Source organism: Asterias rubens, chromosome 6 (genome assembly GCF_902459465.1).
Source record: "Asterias rubens chromosome 6, eAstRub1.3, whole genome shotgun sequence".
Taxonomy (NCBI): Eukaryota; Metazoa; Echinodermata; class Asteroidea; order Forcipulatida; family Asteriidae; genus Asterias; species Asterias rubens.
Genome location: NC_047067.1, coordinates 10,632,836 through 10,655,298, shown reverse-complemented (window position 1 = coordinate 10,655,298; position 22,463 = coordinate 10,632,836). Strand labels below are relative to the sequence as shown.

The 22,463-nt window shown below is 39.8% G+C and overlaps 1 protein-coding gene across 2 annotated transcripts in view; it reads left to right on the top strand.

The window, feature by feature from the left end:
* Positions 1-22,463, top strand: part of LOC117291367 (USP6 N-terminal-like protein) — a 53,088-nt gene extending 30,625 nt beyond the window's left edge. For both annotated transcript variants that reach the window (XM_033773017.1, XM_033773016.1), the window contains exons 6-14: positions 2,954-3,034; positions 4,300-4,407; positions 7,832-7,990; positions 8,675-8,795; positions 9,963-10,057; positions 12,291-12,456; positions 13,079-13,195; positions 14,432-14,583; positions 19,777-22,463. In XM_033773017.1, coding sequence (XP_033628908.1) covers positions 2,954-3,034; positions 4,300-4,407; positions 7,832-7,990; positions 8,675-8,795; positions 9,963-10,057; positions 12,291-12,456; positions 13,079-13,195; positions 14,432-14,583; positions 19,777-20,739 — 1,962 coding nt within the window. In that variant the 3' untranslated portion in view covers positions 20,740-22,463. The remainder of the gene's footprint in view (positions 1-2,953; positions 3,035-4,299; positions 4,408-7,831; positions 7,991-8,674; positions 8,796-9,962; positions 10,058-12,290; positions 12,457-13,078; positions 13,196-14,431; positions 14,584-19,776) is intronic.

Below are 22,463 nucleotides of genomic sequence, written 5' to 3'. Positions count from 1 at the left end.
TTAGTTTGGGCTAACATCAGAACAGAGGTTTTATACCAGTCCCCGTACATGTATTTACTGCCAATACGCACAATGTTTTCATGTATGTTCTTGCCAATGTTGAAGCTCACTCTTATTGCATGGATGACCTGGAAACGCTGCCTGTGCACATAACAAGTGCATGTGTTAGCATACTCGATGTCCAATAAGGTCATTCCATTTGCACAGCCACTGAAGTTGTTTGCTGTTGTCCTTCTATCAGATAAAAAATAGGTCCTCATGAACATTCTTATTATCCTGGTTCTTCTCCATGTGAGATGTGCTTAAGAAATTAGACCCTTCTTACCATGTTTAAAGGGAAGGTGTACCTTTGGTAATCACTCTTAAAATTAATGGCAACAATGAACTTTTGGTTAGAAGCCTACAGCAGCTTTTGATAGTATAAATCAGTCTAAGAAACATTTCACTTGGAAGTAAAGTAAAAAGAAATCAGTTTCTGTGCCCCGAAAGTTGAGCCTGAGAAACGTTACCTTAAAACTTAAATACTTCTCTGATTGGCTTCAATTAATGCTTCAGTAACCCTTTTGCCAAATCTGTCTAAAACGTTTAGGGGGGTGGGGGGGGGGGGGGGGGGGAAGCAAGAGCAAAGACACAATTTGTGGTGGCTACATGTACATGTATTTAATGTTTATCAAAGTATCAGGACCTAATTTCATAGAGCTGCTTAAGCAGAAAATACAGCTAAGAAATTCCCCGCTTAGCAATAATGAGCAGGGTACCAGTCACAAAATGTACATGTGACACGGTATTTTGGCTTGTAACCTTATTCTGGTCAGCATTTTTTTTTGCTTAGCTTATTTTTGTGCTTAAGCAGCTGCATGAAGTTGGGCCCAGACTTTAGGTTCATTGTACTTGTTGTCGGAAGTATGTGTACTAGTGAAAGTGAATCGAAATGACAAGTAACATGACTCCTAAGAAAATGCCAAATATAGTGGTAAAGGTCTACATTTTCCAAACACACATTAAATGTGTGTTCTGCTTTTTCTTATCTGAGCTGATGAGTCATTTTCTTCCATCTCAGGATGGGCACAGTTAGCGATCATTGTCATCACTTGTCTAGTTTTATACCCTAGAACGTGTCACTAATCTAAACTTCTCATTCAGTATTATATCAGATGTAAATGGTAAAATGGTTCAGAGGGAATGGCCATGAGAATATCATGCCATATTATGCTGGTCATGTATGATGCTGGTCATGTATGACCTAAAATATTGTAACAATGTCACAGTAAACACATAACCATTTTTACATTCGCAAGTTTTTGAACTGCATATTTACAAGCAATGCTTCAAAGTCAATCCATGTTTTCTCAAAGAAAAACAACATTGTGAAAGAATTTCACCTAGTTATACCCCTTTTCTAAAACATGCATTTGTAAATATTGTGAGTCCCCAGAACTGGACTGATTCTGTGCATAATTTGTGCCAACTTTAGACCATAATGACGTCAGCCGTCGAGTTCACCAATCTCTTCCTGCATTAACTTAGGATTAATCTTAGGACTTAGGAAGAGTCCCAGCCTTGCACTGTAACATATAAACCTTAAGATTAATCCTAAGTTAAACTCAAGATAGGATTTAATCCTAGCACTTCGTTAAATTGGTTGCTACATGTATAACATTATCACAGGGTCAAACTGAGCCCTTTAAGTCTGTCACAAACACTTATATGCACTTACAATGAAAATAGACACTGTCATGCAAAACTCTGGCCCGGGTCCAAATCCCACTCAAGTTAATTGTCAGAGCTTGTCTCAATCATTGGGGATGATTCCTGCATTTGGGGCAGTTAAACGCTAGACTTCAGAAACATCTTTGTAATCCTTTCGAACAAATCTGCTGGGAGGGATAACATCGCAACTTGGCACTCGTCCAAAGTGTCTTGCATTTTCCACTCCCAAAAGTGAATTTCATAACGCTCAATGAAATTAAAATGTATAAAATAGCCGGTCTTGGTTACTAGACCAACAGCTGCTGATTACTGCATGTATGCATGGGGGTTATTGCTTGATTCCTGGCACCGGAACCAGGCCGTCTGGGAAAGGACATAGATCATAGACTAATTATAGATGTTAGAGCATGCATTGTACAACTCCCTGAAAATAGAGTAGTGCCCGTCACACTGGTGTTTTGGTTTTGTGTTGATTTAAGGCTACTGTATGAAAACAAGTTACTACATAAGTTCATGGACAAACTTTAAAGGTACAGTAGATGAACAGTAGATGCAAAAAAAATTACCCAAAAGCCTCCTTGTCCAAGTTTTCCCTTAACTTTTTTAGTGATTTGGCAGCAGGACCAGTTAGCTTGTCATTTTCTTCTATCACCTTGTTCACTGGTCCATGTTTCAAATGAAATAGGGGTGCCTTCCACCACTGAACTAGCCAGCCGGACCACTTGTAGTGAATTGTAACTGGTCCTCTGACGTTTTAACTGGCATTTGGCCAGCGGACCACTGTTAAGGGAGAATGCTGCTTGTTATAAAGGTTATAATGTTAGTAAGCATCCTGCGAAATTGTTTCGTTTAAAATGCCCTCAATGATAAGAAAGCAATAAAAGTTTGTCAAAAAATGGGCATCTCCAAAACTCACCTTAAGACAAGTTTTGGAGATCCAGATTTCCTCGGTGTCCGTCTGTGAATAATAGGGCCAGAGATGCAGTTAGTACCACCTGTCACCTCGCTAAACGTGGATGGATTCGACGTTCATGGTGAAAACACTGCACAAAACACTTATATATTCCTTAGGAATATGCAGCACCAGAAAATGAACATACATGCTGTTAATTAATTGCAACAATCAACAACCCCCATGAGGTACCCATTCACTCTCATCCTATTTGGGATTGAACAAGATTCTGGGAGTTTTAAAATTAAAAATCGCACCACACTAATAAACTTCACTTTCCCTTTTTCATAGCTTCGGGATCAAGAAATAGAGAGGACAAAAAAATGGCTGAAAATGATCAAAGATTGGAAGCGTTATTACCCCAGTGAAAAGGTAAGCATAGTCAATCATTATTAACAAATGTTTCCCTTTTGCCTCGTACTAAAAAAAACAGAGAAGGGGCCACTCAAGGTTTCAAATGTATGTATTGTATATTCTTTCAGAATTCAGCCATGTGAAATCTTTTAAAGGCACTGGACACTATTGGTAATTGTCAAAGACCAGTCTTCTCACTTGGTGTATCTCAACATATGCATAAAATAACAAACCTGTGAAAATTTGAGCTCAATTGGTCGTTGAAGTTGCGAGATAATAATGAAATAAAAAACACCCTTGACTCATGAAGTTGTGTGCATTTAGATTGTTGATTTCGAGACCTCAAGTTCTAAACCTGAGGTCTCGAAATCAAATTCGTGGAAAATTACTGTTTTCTCGAAAACTGCATTACTTCACAGGGAGCCGTTTCTCACAATGTTTTATATCTCAACATATGCATAAAATAACAAACAAACTTGAGCTCAATATTGGTCTTCGAAGTTGCGGGATAATAATGGAAGAAAAAACATCCTTGTCACACGAAGTTGTGTGCTTTCAGATGCTTGATTTCTAGTTCTGAGGTCTTGACATCAAATTTGTGGAAAATTACTTCTTTCTCGAAAACTACGTCACCTCGGAGGGAGCTGTTTCTCACAATGTTTTATACTATCAACAGCTCCCTATTGCTCGTTACCAAGTTAGGTTTTATGCTAATAATTATTTTTAGTAATTACCATTAGTGTCCAGCTGCCGATTTCACCAAACTTTTCCTAACTTAGGATTAATCTTAGGACTTAGGACGGGTTCAGTTCCGTATCCAAATACGTAGGACGAATTGAACCCATCCTAAGTTAGGACGGGTTACTCGTCCTAACTCGAGTTAGGATTAATACTAACGTTTCGTGAAATCGGCCGCAGTGCCTTTAACCATTGTTAACCCTTTAGAGACCATAGCTGCCAGAAACCTCTTGTACCGAAATGCCCAAAGTGGCCGCAAACAGCTGCAAGATCTGACATATTTTTCACTCACACAAAAAGGTCAAAGCAAAAGTCAGGTCCTGACATTTTCCAATGTTTCCTAGATTAAAATACATGTACATGTTGTAGCTATGTTTCTGAAAGAAAACTGAAGGTTTGTTTCATACTATTTTTTGAGACACTTTCACCAGAAAAGATTGTGTCAAAGGTTTAACAATATCTCCCATGTCAGGTTGTTTGGTGAATATTATATTGATATGAATGGTGTTCTAAAGACTTAGAATTGTCTTCTATCTTGGTTTCAGGCTTCAAGACGCATCTACAAGGGCATTCCGGACAAACTGAGAGGAGGTATCTGGGCACTGCTTCTTGACTTGAAGAAACTTAAAGATGAACAGCCTAACGTGTATGAGGTAAGGAACTCTCATACAGTATACAATTTTTTAAGTAGAATTTAAAACTTTGCATGATTGATTTAGATTTATTTTTATTCAAATTTATACACATTTTTCATTTAAAGACCCTTGACACTATTGGTAATTGTCAAAGACCATTCTTCTCACTTGGTGTATCTCAACATATGCATAAAATAACAAACCTGTGAAAATTTGAGCTCAATTAGTCGTTGAAGTTGCGAGATAATAATGAAAGAAAAAACACCCTTGACACACGAAGTTGTGTGCATTTAGATTGTTGATTTCGAGACCTCAAGTTCTAAAAGAATGTTGAACCATCTCAGCTCCCTGGGAAGTATACAACCTGTTATACCAAGTATGTAGCCCCAAGCCTAATCAATTACAAGTACCAACTCTGCCTTCCCAGGTACCCATTTTCCGGTTGGTGGTAAAGAAGCACTAGTCAAGGACATTGGATGCCAAACCACATCCTGATGACTTAGCCACCATAACTTGAGTCTGGTGCTCTAGAGGGCTAGGCCATGATACACTAAGTGTACAGTCACACCCCTCGTGTAGCTCAAAAGCCTGGGGGAGATGGGGTTCCTATGAGACCCAGAAACCTCTAGTATTTCTTGACATCTAATTCACATTAAGAGTAAATAAAGATGACGATTTTTCTATGTATTTGTGTACAAAACATTGCACTGCCGCGACCCAGCAATGGCGGCACAGCCAACAACAGTAAACACCACTTGGGCGTGCGGGCTGAAATGGAAAGATTTGTACTAGATAGTCCTCCAGGGGCCAATTTCATAGAGCTGTTTAAGCACAAAGCCTGCTTAACACAAAAACTTACTAAGCAAAAACATTGCTAAGCACAAAAAAGTATTGCTTAAAGGGTCTGGGTACTTTTTGTAGGACACCAAACACAATGTCCACAGATTTACATTAAGTTTACACAGTTTGAAGATAGTGATGGTAGAAAACAAAAAATGATTTTAGCATGTAAAACGTATTTTCGTGACACTGTTTTACTCGATTCTCAAAAACTACACTACAGCACCTCAGCAAGTAAATTGAAGGGAAGCCTTATACATGTACTACGTGATCAGACCATATTAGTATCATTATCTTCAAACTGTGTAAGTTAAATGTAAATATGTGGACATTGTGTTTTGTGTTACAAAAAGTTTCCCAATCCTTTAACAGAAACAGGTTACCAGCCAAAATTACATTTAGTTTACGTGACTGGTGCTCCACTAAATGTTTGCTTAGCAAATCTATTTTTCAAGCAGTATTTTTCTGCTTAACTGCTTTGTGAAATTGGGTCCGGTCCTTCCAGCATGAAATGATAACCCCAAGTCATGGAACTAGTGGATCACTGTTTCGGCCAAAGGGCAGGGAGCAATTTCATAAAGCCAATAAGCAAAACAAAAGGACAGAAAAGTATTGCTTAACATAAACAGGTTACCAGCCAAAATTACATTTAGTTTCCATGTTGTGACTGGTGCCCCACTCAATTTTTGCTTAGCAAAGAATTTTGTCGAGCAGTATTTTCTGCTTAATAGCTTTGTGAAATAATGGGCAAGTCATGAAACTAGTGTCTCACTGTCTCCGCCGAAGGGCAGGGCAATTATTTATGGTAACAGGTCTTTGTGTGACTGTGAGGTCACCGGGGTACATGACTGCCAACTACCACCAGAGATCCATTAAACAGGATGTCCCTTGATGAGGCCCCACCCCCTATAATGTTATACATTAGGAGGGGTGGGGATTTCCTGTCTGGGGATTTCTCTTGTTCCCTGGTGTGTTTTTTTATTAAAGGGGCCAACCAACTTGAATTGTTTGGAGGATTTTGGTTGTACCTTTTTTTTTTTTTTTTTAGGAATGAAGCCTAACAACACCCTAGCAGGGTTCCTTTCCCATGCACAAGCTAGTGTATTTGTGTCTGATCAGCAGAGTGTGGGTTCGAATCCCAAGCCATGACACTTGTGTCCTTAAGCAAGACACTTAACCATTGCTTCGTAAAGCCGTTGGTCCCATGTGCTGTGTAACGCATGTAAAAGAACTCAGTGCACTTATCGAAAAGAGAAGCGGTTCCTGGCTGTGGCTGCCGTATGCGCCGTAGCACCTTGTAAACCCTTATAGGGTGCTACTTGGGTCTCAGAATTCACCTCTGCCTATCTTTCTGAAAGTTTGTATAATACTCAGCGTCTTGAATTCTTTGTTTGGTACGATGTGTGCGCTATATAAGACTTTGATATTATTATATTATATTAAATTATATTATATTATTGGGCGGATCTGTGCAAAGTTCTGGAGATATGGGAACACATTTTGGGTTTGTTTTTATTTAGATACAATTCACAAAAACTGTTGAAAGGTAGAATTAATTTTTATGCTCCAGGTTGCACAGTGGGACTTGTAAAATATATACATAGATAACCACCAAGTAGAAAACGGTTTGAGGACAACATTTCAATCACAGCAGGCTTTGACTAAACTTCCAAAATCTGGTATCTGCAGGTTGCGCCATGACACCTTGTAAATTGTTATTTCTGTACAAATTGTGAAGTTTGATTGGTCGAGAACCAATCACGTGGCGTGCAACAAATACGCATGTATCATGGCTAAAGATGCGCGCTACGCGTAATGCACAGCGCACCAGGTAACATGAAAAGTGATGTACACCGGTGTACATCACCTTGATCGTTCCCACCGTTGGTCGATTTCCAGCGCTGTACGAAACACCCGTGGGTCGAGGGTTCCAGGTGAAGAATGGTTTCTTATTTGAACTGTTCGTCTGCTTATTAAACCATGATTAAACTATGCATTGCTCCGTCTTAATAATGTTTGAAGATGACAACAGCACTTCGAGAACAGGAATAACAATGTTACCAAGGTATAACAAAACAATTGTTGCATGCTGTGACTGGGGTCCATGGGTTTTGTACACCCTCTGTGGCAAATGGCACCCGAGGCAAAGCTGAGGGTGCCATTTTCCCCCTCGGGTGTACAAAATGCCATGGAACCCGTCACAGCATGCAACAATTGTATACTGTTTCATGGTATCTAAATAAATGGGTTTATTATTTTCATCGTAGTTCCACATACTTTGTATGTATAAAGTTTGTGCATAGAGGCACCTGCTTATACTGTAGAAATGTCTTGTGTTATAGTAAGCCTCTAGCTACCAGGCAATCTAGGTGGTCTAGTTGGGAAGACACTGCTCTAGAATTGCAAAGGTTGTCTGTTTGAATCCAACCCATGTAATATGCCTTTGATTTTTTTTCCACAGAACTCGGGAAAGTCGTGGGTATACAGTGCTAACACACATTGTTGTACATGTAAGGGTAAAACCAACTTTAATTCATAGTTATTAATATTTGATTTTTTCCCCTTTCTTTTCTTTTCTTTTCTTCTTCTTGTGTTTGAGCAGAGGATGCGAATACGAGCCCGTAAGATGTCACCAGACATCCGGCAGATTGATCTGGACGTGAACAGAACATTCCGGAATCATATCATGTTCCGTGATCGCTACGGCATCAAGCAGCAAGCGTTATTTCACATCCTCTCTGCATACTCAATGTATAATACGGTAAGACATGTAAAACAACAATACCCTATATCGATTGTGTGATGCAGTCTGGAAAAAGTGTAGTATAATAAGTGTTCAAGGCACTGGGGTCGATTTCTCAAAGAGTTAGGACCAGTCCTAACTTAGGACTGGTCCTAGGAGATATTAAAAACTTAAGGCTAGTCCTCAGTTAGGACGAGTAATTCATCCTAACTGGAGATAAGACTAGTCTTAACTCTTTGTGAAATCCACCCCTGGACACCTTTGGTAATTGTTAAAGACCAGTATTCTCACTTGGTGTACATGTATCCCAACACAAGCATAAAATAACATATCTGTGAAAATTTGGACTTAATTGATCATCGAAGTTGCAAGAGAGGAAAGAACACCCTTGTTGCACAAATTTGTGTGCTCTCAGATGCAGATGCCTGAAAAAGACTTCAGGACTGAAGTCTTTTATCAGATTCAAGTATTTGAGTGAGAAATAACTCCTTTCTCAAAAACTTCATTACTTTAGAGGGAGTTGTTTCCTAAAATGTTTTATACTATCAACAGCTCTCGTTACCAAGTAAGCTTTTCTGCTAATAAATATTTTTATTATTTACCAATAGTGTCCAGTGCCTTCAAGGAAACGTCATCTCCAGACCAAGAGGATGTTTCATGTTCTAACAATCTCAACCACGCTATATTTTTATCCTTTATTAGGAGGTCGGTTATTGCCAAGGGATGAGTCAAATTGCTGCATTGCTTCTGATGTACATGAACGAGGAGGACGCATTCTGGGCTCTACATGTCCTCTTGACAGATACTAAGCATGCTATGCATGGTAAGACGGCAACAAGTTAGAATTTGTTTCAACCCTTACACCGATGTGTACTAAGCACTGTATACTCAGTACTTTCCTGAGTTCTGTGAACAAAAACACATCTACAGGCAAAACACTCATGTGAGATTCGAACCCACAACCTTTTATATGTAGAGCAGATATCTTACCACTAGACCATCGAGCTAGCCCAATGACTAGAGGCAGTTCGAACCTTAAGCCGGCCTCAGGGCGACCTTTTGTCAACAAAAAAACAGTTGGCGACCGACTTTCAGGATCACACTGCGCCTGAGCTAAGACCATCGGGAACTTTTCAGTCGGCGATTATTTACGACCTGAGCGTAACTGCAGTGATTTAAAGACAATCTGAAACAGTCGCCGCTCAAAAAAAAAAACAACAGTCGCAAGAGTAGAACAATTTCAACTTGTACGACGTGATCCCTAAGGTCGTGAACCAATCGCAGGCGCAGGATGTCTCAGTTGTTGTGACCTGAGAATATTTTGTCTGCGTGTTGCTGATGGTTTGTTGAGGGCGCAAGAAAATCATAGGTCAACCTGAGGCCGGCTTGATGTGATAGCAGCGAGTACCGCAATGATTTATACAAAAAAAAACACAATTTATATTCTTTATCCTGATGCAAAACTAACATCTATTCAGACAACAAGGTTTCATTCTTAAAGAGTGACTTTGCTGAACAGGGCATGTCGCTATCAGCAGCTGCAGTTAAGGCTGAGTCACAAACATACAAAAACGGATGCTGGAATTCTACTCAAAATCACTCATTGCGTTATCCCCAATTCCAGATCTTTATTGTGTCCATGTATATAGAAGGATTACGAAAGATTGAAAGGCTGCCACCACTGTTTATCATTGTATTCAGCACATCATTACTTACCATGGCTTGCAGCCAAGGTTTGGCCTTTTAAAAGGTTTGTTCGATTAAAAGGTTTGGCCAATTTACGACAACAGATCAACAAATTCTGGTGCATTTTATGAGAACGATTATTGTCTTTACTGTGTTAAGTCAGGGTTTCATTTTGACAAGGATATTCTCAAAAAGAAATTGTTTTGGAAATTCCACCTCTCACAGGCTTGTTCATACTTAGTATTGTTTTAATATCATCTTGCTAAGAAATTTCCCTTTTTTTTTATTATTTTTTTTCCCCCAGGTTTTTTCATCCCCGGGTTTCCTAAGTTGATAAGATATCAGGAGCACCATGAACGCATCTTGAAGAAGTTCCTGCCGAAAGTCAAGAAGAATTTTGTATGTATTGACACAGTTTTTAATCAGTTTTTAATCTAAGAGTGTGGCACAGTTCCCCCTTTCCCTTTTGGTGGAAGTGTCATGGCCGAGCGATTAAGCACACAAACTCAAACTATGCTGTATCTGATCAGCTGAGTGTGGGTTAGAGTCCCAGTCGTGACACTTGTGTCCTTAAGCAAGACACTTAACCATTGCTTCGTCCTTCGTCCTTCTTGTAGTTAAAAAATCTATCAACGCATGTAAAAGACTCCAGTATACATGTGTACAGTGTGTCTGCCAGGCGACTATCTTCAATCATGAAGGCTGCACTAGAAAGGAAGAAGAAGAAAAAAGAAAAAAAAAAAGGGAAAGGTTCTCCCTCAGTTACCAGGCATATTAAAATGTTTCCTGGAACTTTTTACTAAACTCAGGACCTTGGGCACATAAATGAATGGGGAAAAGGTTACTTACAAGGACAATAAGAGTAGAATAAGTCTTACATGTAAATGGCTGTTAAAAGCTTGGGAAGGTAGTGCATTCTGCTCTACCAGCCAGGCTCCTAGTGGATCATACCCATGCCTACATCCTTACGGACTGTGTAGGGGGTAACCCTGTTTCAGCCACAGGAGTAGGTTGCAATGTGCCCCTGTCCTGGTGGCAGTTGATCTGGGTTGATAGCCCAAATCTGTTAAGTGTAGCCCTCACCTTGAAATGGCCATCTGGCCTTGTGAGTTGGGCGATACCCCATCAAGCCTTGTGAGTTGGGCGATACCCCATCCAGCCTTGTGAGTTGGGCGATACCCCATCAAGCCTTGTGAGTTGGGCGATACCCCATCCAGCCTTGTGAGTTGGGCGATACCCCATCAAGCCTTGTGAGTTGGGCGATACCCCATCAAGCCTTGTGAGTTGGGCGATACCCCATCAAGCCTTGTGAGTTGGGCGATACCCCATCAAGCCTTGTGAGTTGGGCGATACCCCATCAAGCCTTGTGAGTTGGGCGATACCCCATCAAGCCTTGTGAGTTGGGCGATACCCCATCCAGCCTTGTGAGTTGGGCGATACCCCATCCAGCCTTGTGAGTTGGGCGATACCCCATCAAGCCTTGTGAGTTGGGCGATACCCCATCAAGCCTTGTTAGTTGGGCGATACCCCATCAAGCCTTGTGAGTTGGGCGATACCCCATCCAGCCTTGTGAGTTGGGCGATGCCCCATCAAGCCTTGTGAGTTGGGCGATACCCCATCAAGCCTTGTAAGTTGGGCGATACCCCATCAAGCCTTGTGAGTTGGGCGATACCCCATCAAGCCTTGTGAGTTGGGCGATACCCCATCAAGCCTTGTGAGTTGGGCGATACCCCATCCAGCCTTGTGAGTTGGGCGATGCCCCATCAAGCCTTGTGAGTTGGGCGATACCCCATCAAGCCTTGTGAGTTGGGCGATACCCCATCCAGCCTTGTGAGTTGGGCGATACCCCATCAAGCCTTGTGAGTTGGGCGATACCCCATCAAGCCTTGTGAGTTGGGCGATACCCCATCAAGCCTTGTGAGTTGGGCGATACCCCATCAAGCCTTGTGAGTTGGGCGATACCCCATCAAGCCTTGTGAGTTGGGCGATACCCCATCAAGCCTTGTGAGTTGGGCGATACCCCATCAAGCCTTGTGAGTTGGGCGATACCCCATCAAGCCTTGTGAGTTGGGCGATACCCCATCAAGCCTTGTGAGTTGGGCGATACCCCATCAAGCCTTGTGAGTTGGGCGATACCCCATCAAGCCTTGTGAGTTGGGCGATACCCCATCAAGCCTTGTGAGTTGGGCGATACCCCATCCAGCCTTGTGAGTTGGGCGATACCCCATCAAGCCTTGTGAGTTGGGCGATACCCCATCAAGCCTTGTGAGTTGGGCGATATCTCATTAAAAAAAAACATATTATATAAAAAAAACAATTAATTGTCCTTTGTATAAATAATACCATGATCAACTATGATGTTCAACCTTTAACGCACTTTAGTGTAAATATATAAAGAGTGGTGTGACGTGATGTGGTTTTATGTATTTTTAAATATTTTTTTACAAAAGGAATTTTGTGTACTTTTTAACATGTCTAATGAATTAAATTTAAAAAAAAAATATTGTTTATATAAAACTCTTTTTTAAAACACATTTTGGCTGCGAAGTTTGATTTTGTTTTTCATAAACTAATAATAATCATAAATAATAAAATGTTGCATTGAATTGATGTTTTTTTGGTCTCCCTGCAGGAAAAGTTAGAAATCCACACGAGTCTGTATTCTATGAAGTGGTTTTTCCAGTGTTTCTTAGATCGGGTTCCGTTCCCACTGACATTACGGTTATGGGATATCTACATGCTGGAAGGGGACAAGATCCTCATAGCAATGTCATTCAACCTCATGAAGATGCATAGGAGTAAGTGTAGTTGTTGGAATAGCTCCCTTGCTTCCTCTGGGGGAATGTGGAAGCCTAAAGTGGGTCATTTTAACACACATGATATTTCTTCCCTCTTCAGTCTGATTTCCGATTTGTTTGACTTGGAAAAATCAGAAACATTGTGGTTAAATTACCTGAACAGCCTTTTAAAGCCTACACTATGTGTGCATGGTCCTACTTGTAATCAAAAGGGCCAAATAGCATGCCTGTTCTAAAGGATTATGATTGTTGATGCGGTTGTTGGCAGTGCTTAGATAACGAGCCAATTACGATATTTGAATACTGTCTGGCTGGTGCAATTACTTGCTTAGTCACAAGTTAATGCTTACACTTGAATGCCTTTTAGTAGAGATAACTATTCTTTACTTTACCCCAAATTATTTTAAATTTACCCAGTAATTTTCCGATAAAGTTGTATCCCCTTTGCTGTGTTTTCTAGGTTGTATCGTAAACTTGGGTGTAATCCCGGGAAAAATGGCATGTACAGATTGAATGGCTTCTGACTGGCACCAATGAACAACAGTATTATATATTACACAAAGCAAACTCTCCATTGTCCACATGGCATTTTGACTCAGCTTTTTGTGTTGCTTTTTTCCAGGAATGCTTCTAAAAAAAGACATGGAGACTATAGTCAGGTACCTCCAAGAGTCACTTGTCAATGACTTTGGCTACAAAGACGATGAGGCAATAGAATCCCTTCAGGAAAGTATAGCAGGTAAACTCTATGGGACTAGTACCCAATCTTATTGGCGTTGTTTTTAATCCAGAATTCTGCAATGGGAAACTTTTGAACACTAGGTGACAGCAGACTTACCAGGTAAATGTCCATTGTTTACGTAGTTCTGAGCATGTGCACATTACCAAGAACTATGGATTTAGCCACCTAGTGTCCCCAAAAGTCTCCCATTAAAGTTGCCTCAATATGAATTATGATTTGACGCACTTGGGAAACAACTACAATTCTAACCACAGACATACAGGCCTGGGATTTCAGCTTTGAGAGAGCAAGGCCATTTCATATTTGCAAAGGGCACTTCCATTGGAAACTCATAAAGTCTATGGGAAACCTTTAAAGGGGCACCAAGGCCACAGAGACCATGACCTCTGTGGCCTTTGTGAAACTCCAGGCCTGACGTCGATTTCAACAAACTCTTCCTAATTTAGGATTATTCTTAGGACAAAGGACGATTTAATTTCAGTAACCTAAGACGTAAGGATGCATTGAACCCATCCAAAGTTAGAACGACTTACTCGTCCTAACTCGAGACAGGATTAATCCTAGCATTTTGTGAAATCGGCTCACAGGACATGCACCATTAAACTGCACACATAGATCCTTGTCATTTGATTGGTGGAACCCGCACTGCCGTGACACTCCAACATTTAATATAGGAGTCTGATATGGATAGTTATAGGACCCTCCAAATACTTTGATTTCCCGTTTGTCCCCCCTAAAAAAACAAGGCAAGGTCATGACACGGTGGACAAGGTTGGTGTCTACATTGGAGTCGTCAAAGTTAATTAGAATTTTTTTTATTAAGAATTTTCAGATTGTGGGGCTGGTAAGTTTTTGTATCTATTTAGTATTTCCACTATGGTTGGACAACAGTTGGGGGCCTTAGCTATGCCACTATAATGTATAAGTGTGGACCTAAGTAATTGGAAGCTGTTTTGTATATGGTTAAAACCCTTCAGTGTTCATCAACTGCTTGCATTTTGTACACTTTCTAGGAGTTGAGAAATTTGTAGGTATGGTAAAAAGTGTATAACATTAAGCTTTTAAAAACCTGTATAATAGTATAACCATGAACTGCTTGCACTTTTTACACTATGTAGGAGTTGAGAATTTTGTAGGTATCTTTAAAAATAGAAGTATATAATCTGGAGCCTATAAAAACCTGTACATTAGTATTCTATTCCTCTCTGATTTCATTCCATCCTTTCACTTCAGACCTGAGGAGAGCCAAGTTACTTGTACCCCCTACGCCAAAGGCAACGGAGCTGCCACAAGTCCCCTTCGGCCTCTCGAGGACGCCGAGCATCAGCCAGGCCACGGGTCTCAGGTCCCCAATGCAGCAGATGAGCAACGGCCGAGGCAAACAGGTAATGAAGAATGTCCGCAAGCGCTAAGACCACAGCGCCCTCACTTGACAGAGTAGTGAGCACTGCTTGTTGCCTGATTTGTTCATGATTGGCTTGTAATTGTCATGTGATAGTCAGGTTGCTGTGGTGTTTTTGCATACCTAATGAGGACTATAATCACTTTACTTATTATTCGAAACTTCCTCATAACTTGTTAGCTTGAATCACCTCAGTGGTTTCGGGCTCGTTAAGTCATGTCTTTGTAAGAGATCAGATGTACGCAACCATTCAAGATTATTAACTAATAAGACAAAATGTAGGACATTATTTGTATATTTCCATCTATTATTTGTAAATTGGTTGACAAACAAAAACAAGACTATTACCAAAAAATAGATAAAGGGACAAAACGTTCACAACAAAAGTGGAAGACATTTTGTCCAAAATCAAAACCCATTCTGATGTTACAGTGTTGTAGTGTTCCATAGCTTGAAGCACCATATATTTGAGTAGTATTACGAACCGGAAAGCAGGCGAAAGCGAAAAGTGCACATTTAACAAATTTTCAGGGACAAATATTTTCGGCTGAACCAGAAGTCTTAGAATGTCAAACCTGTTTACCATGATAGATTGACAACCCCGTAGTTAGCTCTGGTGTTTTTGTTTTTTTAATATCTCAAACACAGCACTCCAACGTTGCTGGATTGTTGCTGCACCGATGAGAAATTTCAGACTTTTAACTGTTTCCATAAAGCGCAGTTCAAATTTCTTGTGAACTCTAGCCCTAAGGACATCAATGATTTTCTGTTTCCATAAAACTATAAACAAAGTTTACTTCCAAATTCTCAGTATTGTTTCAGCACTAAACTTCTGTAATTTCCTGTTTCCATAAAAAAAACTCTGAAGTTCTTGGTAATGTTCCTCGTCTAAAAAAAAAAACGAAAATCTATAATGCTCTGTTTCCTGTCACTCTTATTTCAAGCCTTCCAATTCTTCTTCGAGTAGTTCCTCTTCTGTAGTTGGCATGGCAACGCATGCTTCATGATATTTACCCTATATTAAAGCTTTCATGTAAGTTTGTTACAATTTTCTCTCCAATCATCTTCTAACATTAAACAAGAAAACACGGTTCACGCTGTTTGAACGTCAAAAGGGGTTCGGATTGAGAGCGATGTTTTGAGGAAATGAACATCGTGAACTTTGCATGCTGTCTGATTTTGCACACATTGGGGTCAAATATATTACTAAATCACACAAAGTGTCTGTTGTGTTTGCATTCTTGTCGTTGCACAGTAGTACTTTTAAATTTGGAGTTAAAGCTCAACTTTCTCACCATTTAACATTCGTCTAATCCACACAGAATTAACTCAGATGTTAACACTTAAACCTGGTATTCAGTTATCAACTTAATAATGTTTCACAACTTTAAATTAATGTTTGTATATATATCTTTTATAAAAATACTTCATGATATTTCCGTTTCGTATATGAACTCATTTTTTTGATAACTTTTATTTTAACTCAAGTTAACGGATTATGTATATAACTGTTTATTTTCACAATTTTATGCAAAATTAACGGCTGTTACTGTCAGCGCTGTTGAGATTTATTGATTTATTAATTTTATGTAGACAAGTTTGAAAGAGAGTGTGTTATACAGCATTGAAACAGACTTCTTGCAACTTGTGTTACAATGTATCCCTCATATTTTAAAAGCTAGCTTACTCTAAGAGCGGGGCCCAATTTCACCGCTCTGCTCGCCATAAGCAAAGAATCGGCGCTTTCGGAAGCAGGGAATTCCGCGCTTAAATCAAGTGTATTTCACAGGGTCGCGGGGAAATTTGGCTTGTGCCTGTGCGTACTCCAAATTACTAGGCATTCTGCACTTACAGAGCAGGTTTATAGCGCTTGCACGTAAGCGCCAAATGGTGATCATGAGTGCAAAATTTGGCTGTAACAAAGCCATGAAATTTGGCCCTGCACTTGTCTGTATTGACAGCTACAGATTCTGCCAGATTGCCAAGTCACCATGCTTTGAAGTACAGAGTGTTCATAGGGACACCCTTAGCAACAGCCGTAGCCGTAGCTGAAAACCATCAATTCAAATATACGATCTACAGTGTGTAGCATTCAGTTTTCCCAATTAAAATATGTTGTGTTTGTGATGCTACCAAGCTAGATGAGTCGTTTGTCACAAATAACAGTATGGAGAGACAAGCCAAAACAGGCCAACAGCTGGGTGAAATGTTCAAAAAGTGTGACGAAGCTCTTAGCTTTGGAGTGAAACATAAATACTAGTATGGGAATAGCATTTACACTTACCGTGGATTAAAAAAAAACACCCAAAACCCTCTAATTTCAATGATTTTCATATCCGAATTTGCTGCGGCCACCATTGTTGCAGCTGTTGCTATTGGCATCCTGTTCCTAACCAACCCACAGCCACGTTTGCTCATTCAGGCATGGCCTTACTAAGCAAAATCCAAATAGGCTGCTGAGTCTATGACTGTTGCTAAGGACAGAATATACTACTGTATGAATTGGATGCTGGTGTAGCCATAGCTTTAGCCACCAATTCGGACAAAGCTTTACTTATAGAAAGGTTTGGTAACACCATGTAATGACTATCTCTAATGAGTTGGGGTGGTTCTGAAAGAAACCGTTGGTTTCAACTCGACGTTTCGATCAGTATGCTCTGATCGTCTTCTGTGGGGGAAAAAATATGATTTTTTTGTTCTCTTTTTTTCTTTTTCTCCAGAAGACGATCAGAGCATACTGATCGAAACGTCGAGTTGAAACCAATGGTTCTTTTCAGAACCACTCCAACTCATTAGAGATTATCATTACATGGTGTTAACGCAAACCTTTCTATATCGTATTTCCACCACGCAAAGTTTCAAATCCTACAAAGCTTTACTTACTCAAAAAGTGACACTTACTTTCAGTGTTCCCAATTGAAATTTTAATTGTATAATGTTTACATCCTAATGGCTCAATTTAATTATCTAGCGAAGTAAGCGTATTGTTTTAAAGAAAAATCATCAACAACTTCTATACTTTGCAAGCTGCTTTCATAAAGAAATCTCAAAAATCATGTACATCTACTTACTGTTACTTATTTGTTTACAACATTTTTATTTTTATGGTTTGAATGAAACCATTCTTCCAAACAACAAAGAAATGCCATCGCTTCCATATTGCTTTCTAAGTTCTTACTGCATACTTTGCTACTTTGTTTACAGCACTGATGATTGTTAGTTCTCGTCAAATGTATTATGACATATTATTTTATGATCACGATGAGCTTGTTTTCTTTTATTTCAACGATTCGAACCATCCAAATTTGACAAGAAATATTATTACTTTACTCTTACCTAAAAATAACTGTATAGAGTCTTTGATTTTTTATTGAAACAAACTGACAATGACAAGTATTTAGACTTTGTGTAACTTAAAAAATAGAAGAAGTATAAACGGTGACTTTTGGGGACACAAGGTGGCAGCAGACTTACCAGATAAATCTGTTTTTCTTGGAAATTGTTCTCTGTAAAAAAAAAAGTTTACCTGATAGGGCTGCTGCCACAATAAAGTAGAAATTCTCCCAATGAAAAATTACACAGATAAACAGAGAAGTGCTGGAAATGTCCAATAACTCTATGTCATACTTAGTTTACAGTTTGTGTTTAGTACAGTATAGTGGTTTTAATGTCACATTATATACACACAACTATATATACAGTGAAATGCATTTGGCTTTGTGTCTTAAAACATTAAAATATACATAAAAACTTAGTTACACACTATAAAACATTATGTACACAATTCCTTTAAAAAAAATGTCCATAATACACATTTCAAAAGAAAGTATTAAAACAGTTAAACAATTTTGTTGCATATGTGACCATAAAAATGCAGAATGCAGCAGTATGGTGCCAAGATATGTTAGTAATTGCCAGTATTTGGGTTCAACTCAATGGTGCTGTTTTGACTGCTCGTCCTGTTTCTTAAGATTTTATTGAGGAATTCAGGAATAAACTAGACTGTAATTGTGAGATAATTCCCTTTTTGTTTAGTTTAGGCTTTTTACTTAAAAGTACTGTCATTAGCAGAGTTCACTTTGATGCGCCATGAGTGTCTTCTGAGAGACATGGCGCTTTTCAAATTATATTTGTTATTAGTATATGTTTTCCCCTGGTTCTTTTTTTTCTCAGGCTGCATTAACCTCAGTCTTCAAGAAAAGTTTATATATTTGTATATTAAAGCCATTTTTAATCAGAGTGTATATTTCAAATGAATAAATTATGGTAGTTTTACATGTACAGTGATGTGTTTTGTTGGTATTTTGATTTTATTTGTGTCGTTACATGTGTGTCTTGAGATTGTTACAGATTTGTCTCCAGCGCTAGATAGGATAGCATTCCAGTGCTTCAAAGCAAACTCATTGTGTAGTCTGTATACATGTATATGGATTGCAATACGCGTCATCGACTGCATCTTTGATGTATTAACAAGGGAAAAGTGCACGCATGCCTTTGTCCCTTGTTAATACATCAAAGATGGCCATCGATGACGCGTATTGCAATCCATCTATAGTTGCATCTACTATGGTCTGATGTAAACAATTTTAACCTAAGCAGTAGTCTATTGAAGTGTAATGAATATTTGTCTCGTTTCCTAAAAACTTGTTTCTTCATGTGCAGCAGGCTTTTGTGAAGGGTACTTAGTAGATAAACAATCATGTGGATGGATTTTGTTTTAAGCACAATATTGATAACTACTTACAGGTTTTTTTGTACTTACATGTCTTAGCTGCAGGTCAACAGGCTTGTGTAACCATATTCCCAACAGTGTTTACCAATGCTGTTCTATGCATAGCTACGCAAAAGTTAAAACTTTTCCTTGAAGCTTTTCCGCGCTCCAACTCATTCATTTCGCCCGCTTCAGCTGTTTGATTTTTGTTTATGTGTTGTTGTTGTTGTTTTTGTTGTTGTTGTTGGTGTTGTTGTTGTTGTTTATGTTGATGCCTTTCTGTTGACTTAATTCCACAACAGCATTACTCTTCATTAACACTCATTACTCATTGGTGCAATCTCAGGTCATTAACATCTGCTTTATTCTCATTTCCTCCCGCCCCTACCACACCCGTGTCTTCCAACCCCCCTCCTCTTCCGCTGGCCACTCCTTCCGTTACCAAACCCCCCTGCATTATCACAGGTGGTCTCATCATCCGGCACTCCACCCCAAACACCAACAGCCTCACCCAGCACCACCCTGTCCGTATCCAATTCAACCTCGCTGCAGACATCGCCGGAGAAGCGCAATAAATCAGAGGACAACTACTACAGCAGCATGACGTCGTTTGAGAGTCAGTTCTCCACGCAGGTAGCACTGAGCAATGCCATGCCTGAGCCCTTACAGAGGAGAGCTCCACGCTCACCGACCCAATCAGATCAGTTTGCGCAAACTGACGAAGACGATGATCACACACCGACGCAGAAAGATTTCTTGGAGTACGAGGCTAGGATCAAGGGTAAAAACGGGGATTTCAAAGCGGACAAACGTATATTACAATCGAGCTTGAGCTCCCCGCCTGGTGAGAGGCCGCAGAGTCTGCCACCCTCAAGCCCCACGATGTCGGATCCCATGGAGCGTAGGTTATCGTTGTATGATAACATAGACGTATATTACAACGACACCTATGAGGTGGATATGGAGGAGTCCTTAGAACGTTTGAATACTCCGACTGATCACCAGCCCTTCACAATGGGTGAACATGAAACATTATTATACACCCCAGTGGCCGGTAACTCACCAGCACGATCTGCGGTGAGTGGTGCGCGACCAGGTGTGAGTGGTGCCCCGTATCGAGAGACCAGGCAACCTGCGCAATCGTCTCCCGCTCAGTATACCCCCTACGCTGGCCCATCTTACGCCCCCGTCCCAGCAGCCCAAGCTCCTCCCCCTCCACCAAGAAGCCTACCAGTGAATGAGGTACACCAGTTTAGTGGGGATTCGTCTCCGTATCGTGTTCGTCGTATCAGCCCGGAACGAGACGCCTACGGTGGGGTCATGTACGCCACTCAGGCAACGGTAGAAGGTCAAGCAGTCAGACCTAAGACCCTACACAGTCCTGTCAATGGAGTGCCCTACTTTAAGACTCAAACTACGTACATATAAAATTATTAAGTAAGCTTCAATCATTATTTATCATTGTCTATTTATCTATTAACATAATGAACTCGTTATTTATCCCAAAAATCATTAGAGCATTGACAAAGTGAAAAGGCTTTGCTACTTTTAAAAGAACATTTTTTAGGTGTATTTGTTTATGTAGCTGTAATAGGAAAAATGTTAAGAAAATTAATTGAACTTAAGTAAAAAAGTGATTTTTTTTTTAACGGAGTTTGGGGATTGTCAGTATGCGAACAATGTGTTGTTAGGAGGCAGTGTTAATTTGTCTGCGGCTGTTGCTAGTGGCTTTCTTGTTAGTGTGTTGAAGTATTGGCAGACGTAATGATCTTGCCATAGTCAGAGCCACAAGTCGCCTTAAGTGCACCCTGATCAAAACACACCGGTCCGGATCACTCTGGGGTAACTATTTTCGATTGGGTTTTCAGTCCCAATCTGGCTGCTTGGGTCTACCCTGTGACTATTTCTCTATGGTTTTCCTCCCTCATCTAAAACTGAAAGTTCTTTCCTTGTCTTCTATCCATTGAGTTCTTGGCTAGTGCAGTGATTAAGTTTGCTTTTCTGAGAGTCCTTGGCTTTACAAACTTTAACACAGCTCGTGGTAGTACCGTTCAGGATGGCTGTATTTTCCCAGTGAATCAGCCTCAGTGGCAATAGTTGTGGCATTTTTTGTGGCGTGGCAGTTTCTTAGATTGTCAGCTTTCGTCTATGGCTCATTTGGCCTAGTATGCAGGGATGAGATTTGTCAGACTTTTATCTGAATTCAGACTTTTTAAGTCAGCCTGGTGAAGAAAATCAGCCGTTACTTTTTCCATAATATAAAAAAACTGCTCTTTGATCTACTTCTCTAGTGCTGAGAACACTGTTCCTTAGAGCTCAGCGGAATCTATATCTCCAGGGGTTACCATTCAGGTGGAAAAGCCATAATTTCAACATACATCAGCAGAGTTTGTATCCTACATGTGTAGTTTCATATTTTATGTTTGATCTTTTGCAAGTCCGAAATTGTGACTTGAGAGGTGACTCTCAAGTCCGGTTCCTGGACTCGAGTGCTACAGCTCTAGCAGTTGTGTGCACATCACAAGACTACATTTTTTAGCTGCCATTCTTGGGTTTTTTTTAACGACAAACTTTGCTTAAAAAATGAATTGCTGCCTGTCATGCTGGATTGAAACATTTTATAAAAAACTTACATTCAATTATCACAGGTTAATTTCATTTTAATTTTGGAAACTGGAGGTGGATTAAAAATGATTTTATTCTCCCCAACACCAATGATATTCCATAATGTATTAATTTTGTTTTTATTTCACTGTAAAAAGGTTTTTATATAATTATATGTTTCTTCAGAAAGATGGAACCAAAAATCAAACAACCAAAGTTGCTTCATATGGGCCATTGTTTTTTGTTTATACAAACATAATTTGATTGTATGGAGAAACATTTGTAGGAATGTGATAACGATTTGGAGTTGTATCCAGTCACAGTGTACAACTCCTTTACAGTATTTTTTACCTGGAACTGGGAGTAGCTGCATGTGTACTTAGTATGTAATTTGTTTGGTGATTTACAACAAACTTTGCCTTTTTTATTTTGGCGTGTCTTGGATGAGTGGTCCCAAGTTCAGGTGGTTGAGTCACCAAGGTGTGGGTTCGAATCCCGTTCGTGACACCTGTGTCTATGAGCAAGACACTTACGGGCAGTGGACACTA